Source organism: Eumetopias jubatus, unplaced genomic scaffold (genome assembly GCF_037043125.1).
Source record: "Eumetopias jubatus isolate StellerSeaLion01/CBP00866 unplaced genomic scaffold, mEumJub1_p1.0 scaffold_1, whole genome shotgun sequence".
Taxonomy (NCBI): domain Eukaryota; kingdom Metazoa; phylum Chordata; class Mammalia; order Carnivora; family Otariidae; genus Eumetopias; species Eumetopias jubatus.
The window spans coordinates 104,447,015-104,466,782 of record NW_028274807.1 but is presented as its reverse complement, the minus strand read 5'-3'; the positions used below and the strand labels follow the sequence as shown (position 1 = coordinate 104,466,782).

At 44.9% G+C, this 19,768-nt stretch overlaps 2 protein-coding genes across 2 annotated transcripts in view; one reads left to right on the top strand and one right to left on the bottom strand.

The window, feature by feature from the left end:
* Window positions 1–5,861: 5,861 nt before the first annotated feature.
* On the bottom strand, window positions 5,862–16,195 carry SHOX2 (SHOX homeobox 2). The gene is made up of 5 exons (XM_028103171.2): window positions 15,653–16,195; window positions 12,513–12,721; window positions 10,052–10,109; window positions 9,654–9,742; window positions 5,862–8,124 (listed from the first exon to the last, which is right to left on the bottom strand). The coding sequence occupies exons 1-5, from the start codon at window positions 15,999–16,001 to the stop codon at window positions 7,831–7,833; spliced, it is 999 nt and encodes a 332-aa protein (XP_027958972.1). The 5' UTR covers window positions 16,002–16,195; the 3' UTR covers window positions 5,862–7,830.
* RSRC1 (arginine and serine rich coiled-coil 1) overlaps window positions 15,703–19,768 on the top strand; it is a 429,365-nt gene continuing 425,299 nt past the window's right edge. Inside the window, exon 1 of the mRNA XM_088023061.1 lies at window positions 15,703–15,926. Coding sequence (XP_087879187.1) covers window positions 15,703–15,926 — 224 coding nt within the window. The remainder of the gene's footprint in view (window positions 15,927–19,768) is intronic.

The following is a 19,768-nucleotide window of genomic DNA, read 5'->3' as shown; positions in this document are numbered from 1 at the left end:
TGCAACCTTAACTTCCCTTTGCCATATAACCTCTTTATATATCACAGGGATTCAAATGCAGATATTTTGGGGGGGGGCCTTTATTCTGTCAATCACACTTCCAAGTCTATCTACTCCCAAGGCAATGGAGGACTAGGAGCAGTCTCTCTTTCTACGTCTTCCTTTGATGACTAGTTCCACCTAATTTCACCGGTCTAAAAAGTTTTGGAAGGGGGTCTAGACCTAAAACTCCCCCAGAGAGGGTCCTGGACCCTTTTAAACGAGCACTGGGCAAGGCTAAGTTTTAAGGGAAACTATGTAAGCCTCAAAAGAAACACAATTGCTGACAAGTGAGAATTTCAGTAAATAAATATATTGCCCACAAGACAGGTAATTACATTTTAAACCACTAATGCCAATAAATGTAATACAAAACACAATGTAGCATGAGTACTGAAAATTTGGATAGCTTGATTGACTTTTGAAATCATTTTTAAGGGTAGTTTATTTTCTTCTTCCTTAGCACGGAAGCATAAAAAATGTACTCAATAAATAAGCAAACGGAAGGACAATCAATCTAATATCAAGGTGACTAGAGAGTTAATGCCAGGTCTCGATTTGTATGCTGACATTCTGGACTACAGAGGACTGAAGGTCAGAGAATCTGGATAATCTTTGTATCAGGAATGCCCTTGAGTTAACAGGGAGAAAGAACCTTCTCTACTCTATACAAAGGGCAGATCTAAAGTTATAGTCCTTCAAAAATTCTATCTAAAGAAAGTTCTGCAAGATTTGAGGAAAGTTTTATCCCAAACTCCAGGCCACACAACATATCCGCACATGCTCAATATCCATCCATAATGAGGAACTGAAATAAATATGCACACCACCTCCAATAGTTTACCAAACTGTTTCTAAGCACAGACGGGTAAATTCAAAATCCTCTCTATGTGATGATAATTTGAAAGAAAAGCAATAGAAGTATAGAAGAGAAGTACATTAGTAGAAAACCTACATATGCCAGGCACTTTACCCATCTTATTTAATTTGATCCTTACAACAACCTGCAAGATGTGTGGTACAGGACACGAGGAGGACATGGGCTCTAGGGAGCTAAGAAAATTCCTGAAACTTCACATCTAATTAATTGGTGATAAAGTTGAGATTTGAACTCAGGAAAATCTTCCTCTAAAGATTAGTCATATACCAATGACATCACACTGACTTCCAAATGAAGATGTGTAAAAAAGTGCTCTGAGCTCTTACTAGATATTATATAAAATATATATGAGGCAAGTGTAAGTGATATATCTAAATTTAGGTATTGGAAAGAAGTCGCTCTTCATTTAATCTGTAACTAGGACTCAATTGTTCATTTAACAGGTCCTTATAATAATAATTAAATATTCCTTCCTTTGTATTGTATGTGTTTGATGGTTGGTCAGCTGCCTTTGAGTCTTTGGCATTTTATTGCTAATGCTCTGCAAACATGGACAGCCTAAGAAAATGCAGATGGTCCTATGGAACACAGACCATGGCAACATATGGTATGCATTTAATTCTAACAAAGTGTGTTTCTTAACCTCTGGGTGTCGCCCCACCATTCCTTTAAAAGGCTACTCATTTCCAAAAAAAGATTCCATTTCCAAAAACAGGACAACAGGCCCCACATGTGTCGTACGGCCATTCAGATGCACATAATGTGTCTGAATGCCTTTAAGCAAGTGCATTTAACACATGTTTCCTAGCACTATCATATGTAGTTATGAACTGTCCCCCCCCAGATGGTAAGCCCCTTGAGGGCCAGTGTCATGCTTGATATTTCACCTTATTAGCTGTACATGGCAGAGTAACAATACTATCTGTCATGTATATAGCACCGCGCAACCTATAAATTGCTCTTATGGGTAAGACCCCTAACTACATTGTGACATTTGCCACAGCTTCCACATGAGGCTGGCAGAGGCTAAGCAATTAGCTAGAATCACAAACTAATAGATAATGTTTTCCTCTGGCCCACGACAGAAAAGTATTCATTCCTTGCATTGCACTGCTTTTTTTTCTTCCTCTAAGATTTTATTACAAGAATTAATGCCTATTGATCTTTTTATTAAGATAAATATCATATATTGCTTACATATACATGTGCAAGGCACTGTTCATAGGGCTTCCCATATACTAACTCATCTAATCCTAACACCCCCCCATGAAATAGATGCTGTTTTATCCCCATTTTACAGATGAGGAAACTGAGGCACAGAGAGATTAATCCATCCAAACTCACAAAACTGGTAAGTGGCAACAGTGAGGTTTGAATCCAGAAAGTCTGGCTCCAGAGTCTGTGCCTATAACTTATTCTGCCTGAATAAGAATCTACAAAGATCCTTGCTCAGGACATGTGAGTGGTTGTTCAACAAGGTGGGGAAATGTGTGTTTACTCCTCTTTATGTGATTTATTTGATTATATTCTAAAACCTTCCTTCATGCCACTAGAACTACATGTAAGTACTATACTAAATTTTCCTGTACTGAAAGCATATGCGATGGTTACCTTCACTGACACATAAAATACCCAAAACAAAATACCCCAAGACTTGAGGATTTTTTGTTCTATGAATTAGAGACATGAAAGGATTGCCTCGGCATCAGAAGTGTTACAAGCTCACATCTGTAAGAATTTCTTGGAGATTTCATATTTCTTATACAGGAATGTTCCCTGTTTGAAATATTTCAGTGTTCACTCTATATCTGAGTTTGAAAATTATCTAATCCTTTTTAATTTTCCACTACTTTTTCTCCACACATAGGACAAGCACTTGCTTTCAGTATGATGTTTAACACTTTTTATGTTTTTATTTCAGTCAGCTTGAAAACATGCTAGTAAACATGCAAACATATTGTAAAGGTTTAAAATTCGGGGTGTATATACATATATCAACAGGAGTTATGAATTATGTATATCTGAGCCTATATAAATTAGATTTTGAAGAACAAGCATCAGAGTACTCAGGCAGGTCATAATAAGAGATTCCATCTGAAATGTAGAAACTACCTTGAATAAATTATCCATAAGTTAACACTCTCATTACAATGACATATTTATTATTTCTGGGTTGTGATGTTCCTTTAATGCACTCTGATTAACTGTTCTAATGGCACTTTAAGAAATCATTTCAGATTTTTTCCCCATTGAAATTTAGCACACTTTATTTACATTTGAACTAAAATAATTTAAAATAATGCAACATTAAAAACAATCACCCACTTCCCAATGTAGAATACCATTTTCTTCTGCCCAGAAACATTTAATTAAAGCAGGATATAACTTTAGTAATATTTTCACACCGAATGACTCTAAAATTAATAGTCACTTGTAAGACTGTTTAAAAATTGGGAGACTGACAATGAAAACAATCTTAAATGCTTTGTTTATGTGATGAAAAGGAGTGATCCTTTAATTCCCTCACACACATTAAACTGATTTCACAGAGTTTCTGTACTGGTGTTTAACATAGTCAAGTGCTTGAGGTTACAATGAATAAACAATCTTGAGATCTTATTGCAAATGTTTGCAATTTATGATGTAAACTGATTTGTGAAAAAATAACAGGATCCATGTCACTGAAGCCAAAAAGACATTTTTCAGAAATCAAAATAGTTCCGAAATTTGAGCACTGCGTTATATTAAAGTATTACCATCTGAGGATCTACAAAGTTTGTAAGTGTGGGGAAAAACTCAAAATAGATATTTATCAATTCAGCTTCGAGCAAAGGCCTCAGATCTTACCGGGCCCTTCTGTATCATAAGGTCCTTAATACTAATGTCTTGGATAATCTCTTTTAACTCGGTTTTCCCCTGTCAGGGATTTTGTAGCTCGGGAAGGTTTTGCACACCTTGAAAGATGGGGGCGGGGGGGGGGAGGGAGTGGCGAAATCTCTATTAATTGTTTATTACGATTATTGAGTTTCTACCAAAACGACGTGCATGTTGGGCCTTATTTGAATTTAAAGTGAAGATTCTTCGGACCCTTTCTCAGAGTGACTGTGGAAACCCTGGGTTTGGAATCTCTCTCTCACACACCCAGGCGCCTGCGGGCGAGTTTGGGCGGTGGCGCGGGGACGGCCCAGGGGGAGCGTGCGTGGGAGGCCGGGCCCGAGGGACGCAGCCCCACCCGCCAGGAGAGGCGGCCTCGGCCCTCGCTGAGTCTGGAGAGAGCGGACACCCCAGACGCTGGGTCCCACAGGCCGCGCCCAGCTCAAGTACCGCCGACCCGGCCAAGAAACTGGCGTTTCTCGCCTGGCCTGGCCACTTCCGCGGGCTCCCTGGCCTTCCCCGCTCCCGCCGGGCCCCCGGCCCCGCGGTTGCGGCGCCCAGCCCACCCGGCTCCTGCTGCCGGGAACGTTCCAGGCCGACCTAGGCCGTGCTGCAGCGCCCCAGTCCTGGTGACCCGGGCCTCGCCTGCCGGGGCCCAGACGTACCTGCTTCCTTTGACCTCAAGCTTCCCCCGAGCTAAGCTGCGGGGACAGGCTGGGTTTCGCGTCGGATGTAGGCTGGACCCGGGACGGAACATCTAACTCCACGGGCCCCAAGTTCTCCCGTGACCTCCGACTTCCCTTGGGGTGCCCGTAGAAATGTCCGAAACCGCATGGGGGGCTCCAGCAGGGTTGCGGTTGGGAGCCTGCGTGTTCGGACCCTTGGGCCCGGCGCCGACGGGAGCTCGCCGGAGGCCACCCCGCCAAGGCGGGCGGCTCGGCGCTGCCGATTCAAGGTGCACCCCGCCCCTAGGCAGATGTTTATTAGGAAAACTAAGGACAGCTAAGAGACCTGTCAACTTGTCAACTAGGAGACTTGCAAGGCCTGGGCGCTGAATACGGCCCAAGTCCTGTTCAGTGGTCTTTGAAAGCTAAAAAGATAAATATAAAGATATAACCCACGTCTACTCAGACGAACAGCTTTGAGTGTGCGAGCTCAACCCGGGAGAAGGCCGGGTGGGGACGACGGGAGCACTACTGGAAGACGCGGGGCTTTGTCGAAGGGGTGAGGAGGGTATGCGTCCTCCGGCCCAAAGAGGGCCCCAAGGGGCACTCAGGACACCCTTGATTATCTCGGAGGATGCCCCCATCCCCAGAACCCGCGCGGAAAAAGAAGGTCCTGTCCCTGGCCTGGCCGGGGCCGCGTCTTCAGAGTCTCTACCCACCCCTCAACAGGCAGCGCTTTCGGGTTTTACTAGTGAGATTTCTTCCGGGAGAAAGGGGCAGGGAGAGGCGGGAGGGAGGGATGGTATCCCGGTATTCTAAGGACGGCTAGGACCCGGCTTTTCCTAAATAGGGCCCTTGCTTCTACCTTTTCCTAGATTTAACCAACGAAAAATCTGCTTGGGCCAAAGCGCTAAATTGGAGTGTGGAGGTGGGGAATCCGCCCTTCCCAGAGCCCCAATTCCCCTCCGCTGCTTTTACCCACTCCCGAACATTCACTGCTTGCTTGGGGAGGGTCGTCGACCAGGGATCGAGTGTCCATTATGCCACAATTAATCCAGGTAGATTTCGCACCGTGTGATCCCGCTTCTTTCTCCCCAAACTGCTCCCCGAAAAACTTCAAGGGTGGAAGTGCATCAAAATGAAGAATGAGAGTTTGTCTTAGGGAGTCTATTTTATCTTATTTTACATATTATCTGTTCCTTTATTGATTTGGTGTAAAATCAATCCGGTTTCTATGCTGGGTGGATGAAAAGGGGGTGGGGGTTGCGCTCAGCGGTATCTAGAGCCACAGAGCCACCATTCTCACGGCCCCTTAATAGCTGCAGGTAGAAGCAGAGGCAAGAGCTTTTCTAAGTTGATGTAGTCGAGAGAGAGATACACATTAATCAAAAAGGAAGAAGGAATGACTATCCCGGATAGTTTAATAGTAACAGGAACAAAGATGACGCGAATCCCATCAAATGAAACAATACTATTTTCATTCAATTGATCGCAAAGTGTCTTCAATAACTTGGCACTTATTTAAAAGGTTTAACAGAGGTGAAATCGAAACATTTTGTACCAACAACACATCATGAAATAACAGCATCTTCTTCTGTTTAAAATAACTTAATACCCTAGAAAAAAATATGGCAAATATAAATAACTTTGTTTTCATGGAGAACAAATAGTTACAAAGCTCAACCGCATACCAAAGTTCAGTTAAAAGAGCTTTTCCTCTTTCTTGTAAATTAGAAAAAAAAAAACTAAGGAGGCTTTCTAGTGATTGGGATACAGATTGCTTAGTCCAGGGTACCCCAGTTTAAATAGTTACATGAATTGAAACAAAAAAATTACTTGAATATACACCTTTGTGAGATAAAATGCAAATGTTGAAAGTCAACCATCAGTTCACACATTATAGCCAAAATAAACTTTGTTCGTGTGTATCAACATATTTTACACAAACCTACTGCCTGTATCTAGTTGGGTATTATTTAAGGTGAGTGTGACAGGATAGAGAGGGGGAAATAAAGCAAGGTTCCCAAATAGGACATCAGGAAATCAGCAGGAGGGAATACAAGAAAGGAGGAAGGAGAGGGGACTATCACTGATTGAGCGCCTACTATGTGCCAGGAGCCGTGTGAGGCGCTGTACCTTTATTATTTCATTTGGTCTTTTCTTTTTCCTTTCCCCACATTTTCTGCCTGCCTCCGTCTTCTTGGGACAGAGTGTAAACTTTTTCCCTTCCGACCTTTTTCTTTTGTCCGACAGGATCAAAGACGGGGCAAAAATTATAGATTTCATATACATCAATTTCCAGATGCTTTTGGTATTGTTTTTCGTACTGAAGATGAAAATGGAGTAAGTGCATGTGAGTAAAGCAGGGCGCAGGGAGACACCGTCAATGGAATACAAGTAACATGCAAAACCGGAATTTACTGTCAGCAGTCTGGACAGTGCTGCCATAATAATTTCTCAGAGAAATCATTGTCTGTGGTAACATTTTTTGTATTAATATCATTTTTTTCCTCTCCTCGTTTTTATACTGTCTTCCCTCTTCTTACTCTTCCATACGTGGTGGTTTTTAACTCAAAGCATCTGATTCAACGTAAAAGGAGGCCCGCCTCTCTTATCAAATTTCTTGTATTAAAGTGAACTTCGCAGAAAAAGGTCAGTTTCAAAACCTGTGAACTTCCCAGCTGCGCACTTTTTAAATCTTAATTCTTTAAATAAGTATACCTCTTCCTTCTGTTTTGCCTTTTTTAGCCCATTAAAAAAAACATACACTTTAAGTTGATACTCCCCCCTCCCCAGTTCTCTCGAGATTCGTCCGGGTTATTTTTCCATATTTTTAAATGTATAAAATACTTTAATTTTTTTAAAATTTGTTTTTGTTCCTTGGTTCTTTCTCCGGTTTCAACTTCTGCCAAATAGCAGTAAGTTCCCTTTCTCTTTTTTCTTTCTGGTTTGTCTTTTCTACTTTTTATTTTTATTTTTTTGCTCATTTTTTTATTAACAGGATTTTTATTTCTACGCAAGAGAGTCCATCGTTGCAGCTTTGCCGTGAGCCACACTCCGCTGTCCCAGCGCTCCCTTGTTCAGTCTCTCTCCAGACTTCCCGAAAACTTGCCCCTATGAAGCTGAATTCTACGCCTCGGGTAGATGAATGGTCAGGAGCCACAGAGCTGGTGCGCCTAGTGGGATCCAAGGTCCCGCGCGAAGTCTCGTCCTCCGAGTCCGGGATGTGGAAGGCGGCAAAGGCCGATCAGCGGGGTGGAAAGAGGGTCGGTTCCGGAGGTCCGGAGGGGTTAAACGGAAAAGCAGCGGGGCACGGAGGATTTGCAGGGTGCGTGCCGCGCTGGAGGCGCGACGTTGGTGCTGGCGTTGGCGTCACAGACCCAGGGCGGCAGCGTGCTTTTTGGCTTTCAGTCTGAGATCGGCGATGCTGGAGTTCTTGCTGGTGGTCTTGGCTGCGGCGGCGGCAGCCACCACTGAGGCGGCGGAGGCTGAGTCCGCGGCGAGCGTGGCTAGCGGCAGTCCGAAGGGCGGCGCCGGGAACATCATATAGGGCGCGTGCGCGGCCAGGTGCGGGTGCAGGTGGTGGTGCGCGTGCGCCACGGCGCTGTCCAGCTGCAGCTGCGCCTGAACCTGAAAGGACAAGGGCGTCACGTTGCAATGACTATCCTAGGGTGACAACAGAATAGAAACAGAGCATTAACGGCGTCCAGCTTGGCGAGGGGGAAGGCTGGGGCTGGGGACAGGAGAGGGGAGTTTGGCTGACCTTCTCAGTCTGTTACTGAATCTGGGGCGCCACCGGGATACGCCGGTGCGCCAGAGTCTCTGCAACTCTTCAGCACGCCTTATCTCCCTTGGCCCTAGGGGACTCCTGTCTGCAGGAATGTGGCCGCCCCCCGCGGGAGCTGGGCCCATCAGAGGGCAACACTGCTATTGTGTTAAAACATCGCCCTCCTCAAAATTACAAAATAATTTGGAAAGGCTCTCTTGATGTCATCATACACCTCTTACCCATTAAAGCACTGAAGTACTAACAAGCAAACTATAAAACTTTTCCCTGTCACTTGGGGAAATTATTGCATCTTCATCACAATTGGCACAATTGTTAGTACTTCTAACCTTTACTGCTATAACAATTACCCTTGTTATAAAGCAGATCTTCTAAAAAATGCAGATTCTGATTCAGAAGGTCTGCATTGGGACCTGAGATTCTGCATTTCTAAAAATCTCCCAGGTGGTGCTGGTGCTGCAGGCCTGCAGATCACTTTCTGAGTAGTAAGGGTCTCCTTTTTAGATCCCACTCTCTCTCCAATCATTCTCTCTTGCTTCAAAAGCCTAGCATTGGGATGCTAGCTAGAGTCCTGTGGTGCCAAGAGAGCTAAGATCTCCCTAACAGTAACCGTCAATACATGGGTACACCCGTGTGTCTCCTCAGTCCAGGGTGCTGCCAACTGAGAGCTAATTCTTGACTTCACAGCCCTACCAAGCAGGGGTCCCAGCTGAGGAGGGGGAAGGTCAGGCACTGGTTGGGTAAGGATTGAGCCCTTAGGCTTGGAGAGCAGGAGTGTTCAGAGCACTGGGATTTCCCAGGATTAAATCATTGCTGCAGGCTGTCCTTTTAAAATGTAGTCTTAAAGGTTTCTTTATGCCTAAGAAAGGGATTGCAGAGGCACGGCATCCCTGGGAAGACCAAGGCTTCCCTCTCTACTAGAGATGAAGCTTTGTTTGCAGAGACAGGTTTAAAAAATCAAGTATGAGTTGGAAGTACTTTTATTTATTTACTTTTCTTTTGCCAGAGACATTTAATGTGACTAAGAGGTAGGAAATACCTAGAAAAATATTTAGAAAGTTGCCTTAGAAAACACCTTAGGACTAACCTCTGTAATGGATCTGACAAAATCTTAATCAAAAGGCTTTTCCTTCCTCTCCCCAAGTGCAATCTTTAGTGCATTTTTAAAGGACCAGTTGCTGGCCTCAGGCTTCTGCAGGTTTCCCATGAGGAAAGAAAGGACTAGGCATGTAGGCCCTTGACATTTTATAGGTTTTTAAAGGGGAGTAGATTCACTATATCATCTCAAAATTATTCTTCAACCACATGGACACCAACATGGGACCCGGAGAGAGGGTATATTCAACAATTCAAGCAAAATCCAGGTCTTTTTACAGTTAAAAACAAGATAAAACTGGGCTATACTTGCCTGCTGAAATGGCATCCTTAAAGCACCTACGTTGACATAGGGCGCAACTCTACAAGCTTCAAACTGGCTGGCAGCCCCTATGAGAACACCTGTAAGAAAATGGGGAACAAAACACAATAATGTGAGGTTAATATTTCCAGCACTGTTTTCCAGGGTTCCAAATGATACCAAGACAGAACAAATTCCTTTGGAATTGGACTGTTATCTTCCTAAATAGCTGCCATAATTAAAATAAATGTAATGTACTCCCAAACTTTAGGACTCTCATTAACTGCCTTCAGAGCAGATTTTTAAATAGAGACCATGATAATCTTTCAGAGTTTCTTTCTGACTTTGTATAACAATATTACCCAGTTCTCTTTTTACTTAGAATATCAGATGTCCTTTGAGAAGCATACCTTTATGGAGTTGATTTTCTTGTTTTCTACATTTTGCTCTTCGATTTTGAAACCAAACCTACAAATTGGAAAAATAAAATAAAACCTAGATGTTATGAACTCCTTTAATTACCAAAGTACAATGAAAAAACGTAGTGTTTTAGGCAAGGATTGAGAGATATAGCAAGCAATATTTGAATTATAAAAACACTCTCAATTTCCAAAGTCAAATAATGTAAATGAATGACAAAAGTAGATTTCATAGACTTTTGCAAGATAAATTGTTTCTTGATAAATTACTATTAGTCCTGGTTTCATCTTTCTACATTATAGAGTCCCCAAGGCCTAAAAGTCTCCATGATACCTGATCCTAAAGTGATAATGGGTTTAGATGTTTGCCCAGTAAGACCTGAGAAGAATGGGCTCATTAATAGCCTGTAATATTAATTAGCTTCATCTTCAAGAAAAACCAAACACCAAAGCAAATAGTGACTCTGTTTTTTTTTGGCGGGGGGAGATAAGAGTGGGGGAAGAGGTAATTAGTGCCATAAAAGCCTCACTACAAAGAAGTTTAGGATTTCTCTGTTCCTCTGTGCAGCAGAGTGTAACACAGTAGCAGAATAATTGTGCCATTATCATGATAATCTAATTTGCTTCTATAGAAAAAAATCCACTGCTTACATAAGGGTAGTAGAAAATAACCCTAAAATTTAAAGAAAGGTATGAAAAAAATAAAGACCAGTAATAAAGTTCATTTCTTATGAGAAAAAAACAACAACAATAGTTTGTGTAAAGGGGAAGGTAGGAAGGTATGAATCAAGTAACTCCTGGAAACTGTCTTCTCCCAGATATTACCTTCTTAAATAAACTTGCCAACTTTTAGAGGCAGTATGACAGATTTTTAAAAATTCATACAAAGCTTGCTTTTACACTCCAATCATACAGCATTATGTTCCAATAATACAGCATATTGACTGATTCACAAATTAAGGCTTGAAAAAAACTATAAAAGAAAAATATTGCTTCAGAGCTTTTTCTTGTTTTTGAAAGCAAGTGTCATAGTCAATGTAAATCTTCAAAAATTCCCCTGCCATTTAGTGTAATAGAAGGGGAGATTTCATGCCAGGGTGGCATCCTTTGTATAACTCACATGGCCTGAGGCTTCTTGCCTCTTTTTTCCCCCGGAAGAGTTGGAACTGAGATACTAATGCTCATAACTGTAATAATTATCATCGTGTCTTTAAGGGGTTGCTGAGTCTCTAGAGACTTCAGTACACACAGCAAAGCAGCAAAGGCTTAAAAAGGAAGAGCAGAGCCTTCTATTGACGGCTGTGATGACCAAGGCAGCCTATTATTACTTTTCCGCTTCAACGTGACTGCTCTGTTTTTGTCCTGATCCTATTACAAGATGCGGGGAAGCCCCATAAGAATTGCATAGTTTGCTGCAGATGGTGGTCTCTCCGCCCAGAGACCCCGGGAGTATCTGTTACAGTGATACTTTGTAACAGCTGCAGATGTTCAGGCCTAAAACTGCTCCATGTGTTCAAACAAATAATGACCATCATTTTCTCCTATTTTATTATTTGAGCGGAAATACAATCTGAAACATTTAAATGTTTTCTCCATAAAAGTAGAAGGATATCTATGCATATATATATATGATTTTCTACCTTGAATGCCCCCAAAGCCTATTGCCATTACTTTCACCCCCACAACCAGTAAGAAGACAAAAAATAAAAAAACAAAAAACCTGCTCCAATCCTAACTTCATCATGTAAGGCACTTGTTGGGTGTTGGACTGTGGGAATGCCAATATTAAGATAGTGAGTTGTTTTAAAATCAAGTTTCTGTAGGTTCAGGTTTGCTGTCTTGGTTAAGTGAGGGAACAAAGAGTGACCAAAATGCATTTATTTCTCTACTGTTTTACATACAGTTTGAGATCGACTGCTAACGGCAAACTGTAAATTTCCACACTTAACAGTTGCTAATTTTCTTTATAGTCTGTACATCTATAAACCTAATTGGCATATCCGCTTGGCAACCCTAGACCCCGAGCAGGCCCTCAAGGAAAACCAACTCAGGCGAACAAAATATTCGTTGTAACTTTTAAGGCATCCAGAAGATAAAACGTTTTCTGTGGGATTTTTTTTAAGGCTTATAAAAGTAGGCCCATTAGGATTAAACCACATTAAAGGCATCGTAAGGCGAGGGGGGGTGTGTGGTTTATAGAAACTCTGGGAGCAAGCCCAGCACAGCTTTCTTCTGCTGGGAACATATGTTGGGATGGGGTGGGGGTAGGCTACAGGACTAAGATTTACTTTGGAAAATAAGACCTCTAGTAAAGATATCCCTTCCCTTCTCACCTCACTCCAGACTCTTGAACCCGTGCCCTCAGTGTGTGTCTCCCAAGCTGCCTCTCTAACCCCCGAGTGCCCCTCCTCCACTCCCCGGGCCCTGCCTTGACCTCCTCACAGCTGGATACCTGCACTCGGGCTTCGGACAGCCCCAGCCGTTGGCTCAGTTCCTCGCGCATGAAAGCGTCCGGGTAGTGGGTCTCATCAAAAAGCCTCTCCAGTTCGTTGAGTTGTTCCAGAGTGAAATTGGTCCGACTTCGCCTCTGCTTGATTTTGGTCTGGCCTTCGTCCTCCATCCCTTTCGCATCCTCTTTGCGATCCTTCAGCTCTGGGGACACTGGAGGGGGCACCACAAATAGAGCCACGGGTATGTCCACGTGCGCACACAGAAACACACACACACACACACACACACACACACACACACACACACACACGGACAAAAACAACACAGCAAATCCTGTTACCAGATTTGTCTCCAAAAGGATGGAGGATCCTGCCCCCTCCTGGAGTTCCTGGCCAGTCCCTCACCCTGTCCTGAGGAAGAGGATTCTGGAGACGCGAAAAGATCAACTCTGGGCGGCCGCCTGCCCCCGGCTATTCACCCACTCACCCCTTCGCAACTGTAGCCTCAACTCATCTCCTCACTGTCCACTCCACCGTCCCCTGCCCTCCCCCGCCAACCCCAAATCCATTCCACTCAACCTCTCTCGCGCTCACCCTCTCGCACGCACAGAATCAAAAGCACCGCGCCCGGCCAGACACAGAACCCGGTCAGGGCAGAAGGGCGCGTCGAGGCCATCGCTGGCCTCTCACCGGCTATTCCCAGAGAGCCGGGCCATTCTCAGGCCAGCTCCGGCACCGCTGGCTCTCTGTTTCTCTCAAACTTGCTGCTCTAATTTGGGAACAATTGGGTCCAAGGGTCGCAGCGGCTGAACAAGACCCGGGTGCTGAGCGGTACTGGGATCCGCATCTCAGGGCTTTCGATGCTGACCCAGGGCTCAAGCCTAACCCTGCGGAAGGCGCACGGGAGGCCAGGCAGTCCCTATCCCCCCTGCCGGACACTGGAAGCCTGAGCAGAGGCGCCCACGCCATGTTGACTGCCTGAAGGGCTTGCGGCTCACGCCAGGCCAAAAGGCGAGAGGCAGAAAACTAGCTTCGCGAGGCGCGCGAAATAGACCGCTGCCTCTGTTCTCTCCTTCTTCCTCCTCATTGGAAAGGCGGACTCGACCCTAAATGCTTAAACCCACAGAGATCAACAGGTTCAAGCGGAACATTCGTGATCCTTGGTTTCTATTGGTTGCTCAAAGCCTTTTCATGCATCCAGCAGCTCGGTTGTTTAATAAAATATGCATTTTTTTTCGGCTTTGGATTTGCACACATCCGTTGCTACTTTACTGTCCTTCCTTCTTCTCCCTTTAAAAACAGGAGCTCTGCGAATGTGAGCATACAGAGTCACCCGAGGGATAGGGATATATATGTGAATATATATATATATATATATATATATATATAGGCCAAGGGGCAGTGATCAGGGGAGCCCATATCAACATAAGCTGCCCTCTGGAACCTTCATCCTCTGCGCCTGAGTCGGAGCCTTGGGTTTTTAAGGTGTCAAAGCTGAGTTTGGATAGTCGAGAGGCTGTTTGCAGTTATTCCTAGCCCAGGATCCCGATCAGCATGGGTGTTAAAAATCATTTCCGGAAGAGCCGGCCTGCAGAGAAATTAATACTTGTCCTGAGCTTGGAAATCAACAATCCCAGGACTGTGTCTGCCCGGGTTCAGACCCTAACCGCGCGATGCGGCGGGCTGGTGTACCCAGGGCCTGGAGCTGCAGACTCACGCCGGGAGTGAGGTCTGACAGTTGTGCCATCATTTTCCAAATTTGGGAGGATCTGCTACCTGGTCTGGGGGAAGAAGAGCCTCTAGATCCCAGCCCAGTCTAGCATTCTAGCTATGGTGATCTTAAGTATTGCCCGCATTTCTTGTACTCAGAGTTCGTTTTATGGACATTTGTCCTTCCGCCGGGGAGGAAGCAGATAACATTATAGCAAACATTCGGAGCCAAGTTAATAAGAAAATATTTGCACAGATATTGTGATGAAATTTAAATATGAAAACACATCCTTCAGATTCTACCAAAGGGTTGAGAAGGCTTTGTCTATTTCGTGTCATCCACAGTGGATGCCTCTCAAACTTTTGGAGCTTCAAAGAGAAAGATGTCCACATTTCTACTTGATTAATAGACTTAATAGACTCTATTTCGCCCCCAAATTTCCATTTATTGCCCTAAACAGGAACAGACCGTGTTATAAACAACTTAATTGCTTGCTTAAATATGTGATTCTACGCATGTCACATATTTTCTTAATTGGAAAAATATGGCAGCACACCAGTTACTGCAGGCACCAAGGGCCAGATTAATTTTATTGTTGAACTCTTTTAAATTGGTACAGGACGCTCCACCATTTAGATAAAGCCATTTCCTAACACTTTGCTGGCACCAAAGGATTCCTTACCACCCCCCTCCGACAAAACCAGAGTACTAAGTGATTCGAAACAGCAATGTAATTGTGTAAATATCGAAAAACCAACCAAAAAAAAAAAAAAAGGAGCCTTAACGCGTCTCCAGAAAGAAACAGCCTAGCCTGCTTGGCCCTGTTCAATCTTAACAGCTCAAAGAGAATGAGAAGTTTTGACCTCCAAGATCCGAGAAGCCAGGATCTTCGTCGAGTTCGAGTGGATCTCAGCCGCGGCCCGAAACCCTGGGGCTACCCGAGGGTGAAATCTCTCTCTCTCTCCTCTCTCCTTCCTCTCTTTTTCTTTCTTTCTCAGGCCTAGGAAAGGGGCTCCCTCCAACTAGGCGCTAGATGCGAACCGTAATCCCGCCGCCTGGCCCAGCTGCTGTCAGCACCCCCGCCGCAGCCGGGCCCGGCGAACTTCCCGATCCTCCCGCTGGCCGTCTGGGCTGCCGGCCCATCCTCCGGCTGGTGAAATGCGCTACAGTGGAATGGGAATAGCGGGAGCATCTGAGAAAGACGCGCTCAAACCCCACGCCCCCCGTCTTCACATACACTCGGACCCCACCCACGGCCGTGCACACCACCGGACTTCCACCCCTCCATCATCACTCCAGCTTCCAAAGCTGGAGTCCAAGGGCCCTCTCCGCGTCCCGCCCCTCTCCCCGCTGGGCCTCGGGGTCCTCTCCCGCCTGAGAAGAGTCAGGAAGGCGGGAAGGGGAATCGCGGCTGGGGGTTTAGGCCGTTACCCTCGGTGAGCCGCGGGCTGCCCGGCTCCCTGCTTCTCTCAGCGGCGCCCATGTCCAGCTCCCGGACGGGAGAGCGCCCTCCTCCAGCTCCTCCGCCTGCTCCTCCTCCTCCTGCACCTCCTCCGCCTCCTCCGCCTCCGCCTCCGCCTCCTCCTCCGCCGCCGCCTCCGCCGGCCGCCCGGACTGCCGGGCTGCTGCGGTCGTCGCGGCCCGGCTCGACGCAGCCCGTCGGCTCCTTGGTCCCGCGCAGCGGCCCGCTCTCCAGCACCTCTCGGTACGTGATCGCCTCCTTCTTCTCCTTCACTTTCTGGTCAAAAGACTTAGAGACGAACGCCGTAAGTTCTTCCATCGCCGCCGATGCCGGTCAGCCCCGCGCTCAACCTCTCCCAGCCGAGCCCCGCTCTTTTTTTCCTTCTTCTTTTTTTACTGCTCCAGCCCCCCCAATAATAACACATCAATGGGGCAGGGGGTGGGGGAGGAGCTGGAGGAGGAGGAAGAAGAAGAAGAAGAAAAAGAAGAGAAGAAAGAAGAAAGAGGAGGAGAAGTAGGAGAAAAAGAAGTAAGAAGAGGAGGAGGAGGAGGAGGAGGAAGAAGAAGAGGGAAGGGGCGGGGGCCGCCGGAGGGAAATGGGAACTGATGCTTCCCTGCCGGAGCGCGCTTGTTCAATGTTAAGATCTTTGACAATTCTTCCTGCGGAGAGTTCAGATCTGATAGCAACGCTGCGCTTGAAGTCACTATTTATACTTCGCAAAGGCGGCCCCTTGTTCTGAGTAAATTACCTCCCCTTCGCAACTCGGAGGGAGCCCCTTCCTGGGGAAGCACCCGCACCACTACCTGGGGGTGGGGGAGTGGGGGTTGGGAGGGAGGAAGAGAGGGAGAGAGGGAGAGGGAGAAAAAAAGAGAGAGAGAGAGAGAGAGATTGAGATTGATTGAGGCTGGAGTCCAAGCAGGCTGGAGCTGGAGTGGGAGGGCAGAGAAGGGGACGGGAGGGGGCGGGAAGAGGAGGCCGGTCCCAGGCCGTCCGGGTTTTCAGATAGCCTCGGCCGCCTGTGCTCCTGGCCATTAATCCAGGATTGACGAGAATCCCTAATTAATTTAATTAGGCGTGGATTTTGCGTTGGTGTCACAATTCAGTTAAACACTGGGGAGCTGAACCTACTCCGCCGGGGCGTGGCCAAGAGGAAACTGACAAGTGCGCGGCGGCTGGAGTCAGTCCGGTATCCCGACTCGGCATCCCACCCCACAACCTCGCACCGCGTCAGGGTGCAGCGCAACTGCTCCTCCCCGCCTTGCTGCCGGGCTTCCTTGACCTGCGTCAGGCGCCCGGCACCCCAGTTCCGTATCCTGACCCTGTGTCCCAATCCTACATCCTCGCTCCTCCCACCCTACAACCCACACAGCCCGGCAACCTGGGTTCACAAACCTGCCCAGAGTCAGGGTCCTTTACGGCTTCCCAGCCCGGCGCGGCTCTTTAAGGAGGCTTCCCGGCTCGCAGCCTGAGCTGAGTCTCGGTCTTCACTAAGCTCGCCCCGGGGAGTTTGTGATTCACCCCACTACTCGCGCCCTGGAGCCCAAGCCGACACCTCTACAAACAAACCCAACTTGTACGGGCCAGTCTATTTAACATATTTCCCGAGCAGCTGTTCCCTGACAGATTCCATTTTAAAGTGTTTCCTTAGCGCCTGGTCAAGGGCAGTTTGACTTCGTTCCCTCTTTGAGGTCTCAGGATCCTGACCCCTTTTCCCTTACAACTCCCTGCACCCGGACCCCTCCCACAATTAACTACAGGAGTTCTTCTTTAGTACCCTCAGAAACATTCTAGTTGATTTCCTAATTTTGAAAAGCAAATTATTTCCTCCCTCTTTGAGTTTGAAAAAAAGTCACGTTAAGTTTACACTCCATCTAATTTTACTTATCATGGACTATTCAAAAAGAGGGTCACCAGGAGAAAGGTTTCTCCCTCTCTCTCTCTCTGTCAAAGCCACAATTTAAAATTTTATTCCTGGACTATTTTCATCGAAATAGTTTGTTATATGGAAGTAACATCTATATTACTGAGTCATTTGTACTGTGTAGGACAAAGCTTGCAGTGAGCAGTGTGGCCATGTATATATCTCACACAAGAATATTTACATAGGAAAGTTATAATTACTTGAGTCTACAAACAAATATATCTCTTCAAGTGTGGTTTGGGGGACATTTTCAAGTAGTATGAATATTAGTGCAGGTTTTCTTCTGAGGTTAAAGGTAACTTGTTCATCTTCTTGGATCTGATACTCTCAGTAAAAATAAAAGCAACTACAGAACTTTGATAGGTATACTTCTGCCCATCGGTTAAGGCATGAACACAAAGTTAACAGATAATTTCAGAACTGTCATCAAAGCAACCTGAGTCATTTGTAAAAAGAGAAAACAATTATAACAATGTATTAATGGTTCTAGAATATATACAAATAGAGGCTGTATGTATCTTTGTCATACTTTACTACTCTTCAGATGAAAATGTTCACATTTAGTGAATTTAAGGAAAATGAAAATCATACTTTTTAGAATATTACTTTGCCTTTTTTTCTTTTGAATTCTGAAATTATCCTTTGTTCTTCTTAAAACATTTATTGCTGCATTTAGGAGAAATAATTAAAATCTTTAAGTTTCCAGTAGCAATAGCTTTTAGGTATTAATGAATTACATGAGTGCTTGCTTCTATTTTATCACACTGCAAAAGAGACTCAAATACTCACATTTTCCAAAGTTATATGAATTTAGAAACATGATTTTATACTTAGTCTTGGTTTACTACTTGTAACCACTTCAATTCTGATATTATCAGAGAGGAATAACCATAAATCTTTAATCCTTTGTGAAAATCCATTTTTCAGGTTATTTAGCAGAATGACCAGGAACGGGGTCAGCTAAATGGATGTGGTGCTCAAAGAGCTCTGAAACTGAGGTGTTAAAAACGTATTTACAAACAGCTCCAACATAACCACAGTTAGAAGTCTGGCAAGGGATCAGGAGACTCACTAGCTACTTTTTAAATTCCATCTACTACTGAGCTTGAGGGAAAGATCACCATTTTAAGGGTGATCAGGGAAGGCTCAGACACAATCATCGTGTAATTCACACCAAATTGATTTTCCCATAGATTTTCCTGGCATATTGGCTTTTTGTATATATTTAGGAATAGTGGTGTTAATATCAGATGGGGCTGTGAGAAATCTTCAGTGTCTCACCAGATTCCCACTGGCCCAAGGGAAGTTTAGTTAAAAACAACATCAACAAGGTTTTTTTAAAATCATATACTAATAAATGCTCATGAAGTTCTAATGATGTTTCATTAGATAAAAAATATTTTCTTGAGACAGGGTATTTCAAAATGTAGTTTAGGTAAAAAAAAACATTGAATAACGTTTAGTTGACAGCCTGCAGACAGATACAGGAGTTCCAATAAAATTCAGGACCCCATCAGGCCCCCCAGCTCTTGAATTATTTAAAATAAACATGTAGTGTAGTAGTTAAATTTTAAAATGGTCCCTCGAAACTGGTTATTTAAGGTACATTTATTTTATTTATTTATTTTTTAGGCATATTCTTATTTATTTATTTATTTAAAGATTTTATTTATTTATTTGACACAGAGAGAGAGAGAGAGAGAGACAGTGAGAGCAGGAACACAAGCAGGGGGAGTGGGAGAGGGAGAAGCAGGCTTCCCGCCGAGCAGGGAGCCCGATGCGGGGCTGGATCCCAGAACCCTGGGATCATGACCTGAGCCGAACGCAGACAATTAACGACTGAGCCACCCAGGTGCCCCAAGGTACAGTCATTTATGAGCAATATATTTGTGGAGGTGATTTTCACCCTCTCAAACCGTCAGCGCAAAACTAGCTTGGATATCATATCAGTTGTTGTGAATGAGCTGGTTCTCACAGTCGATCCAAACCAAGGCCAAGAGTTTATTCACCTCCTTTCCTTTTCTTACAGGTAAATAATGTAGTATGAGTTACAGAAAATGCTGAATCGCTGTAATTTCTATTGGTTTAAATAACAAAAAACCTATTTATTGAATTTCTCTTTCAGAAGAAACCTCGTCCCCCTGCCCCAGGCAGCCTTCTCCCC

Bases quoted from the DNA above. Each gene is read 5' to 3' on its own strand.
- SHOX2 (XM_028103171.2), bottom strand. From the start codon at position 16,001: ATGGAAGAACTTACGGCGTTCGTCTCTAAGTCTTTTGACCAGAAAGTG. The intron at 12,722-15,652 runs GTAACGGCCTAA...TGCCCCCTCCAG, and splicing joins CAGCCCGCGGCTCACCGAGG to TGTCCCCAGAGCTGAAGGAT. The intron at 8,125-9,653 runs GCAAGTATAGCC...TTGTCACCCTAG, and splicing joins TAAGGATGCCATTTCAGCAG to GATAGTCATTGCAACGTGAC.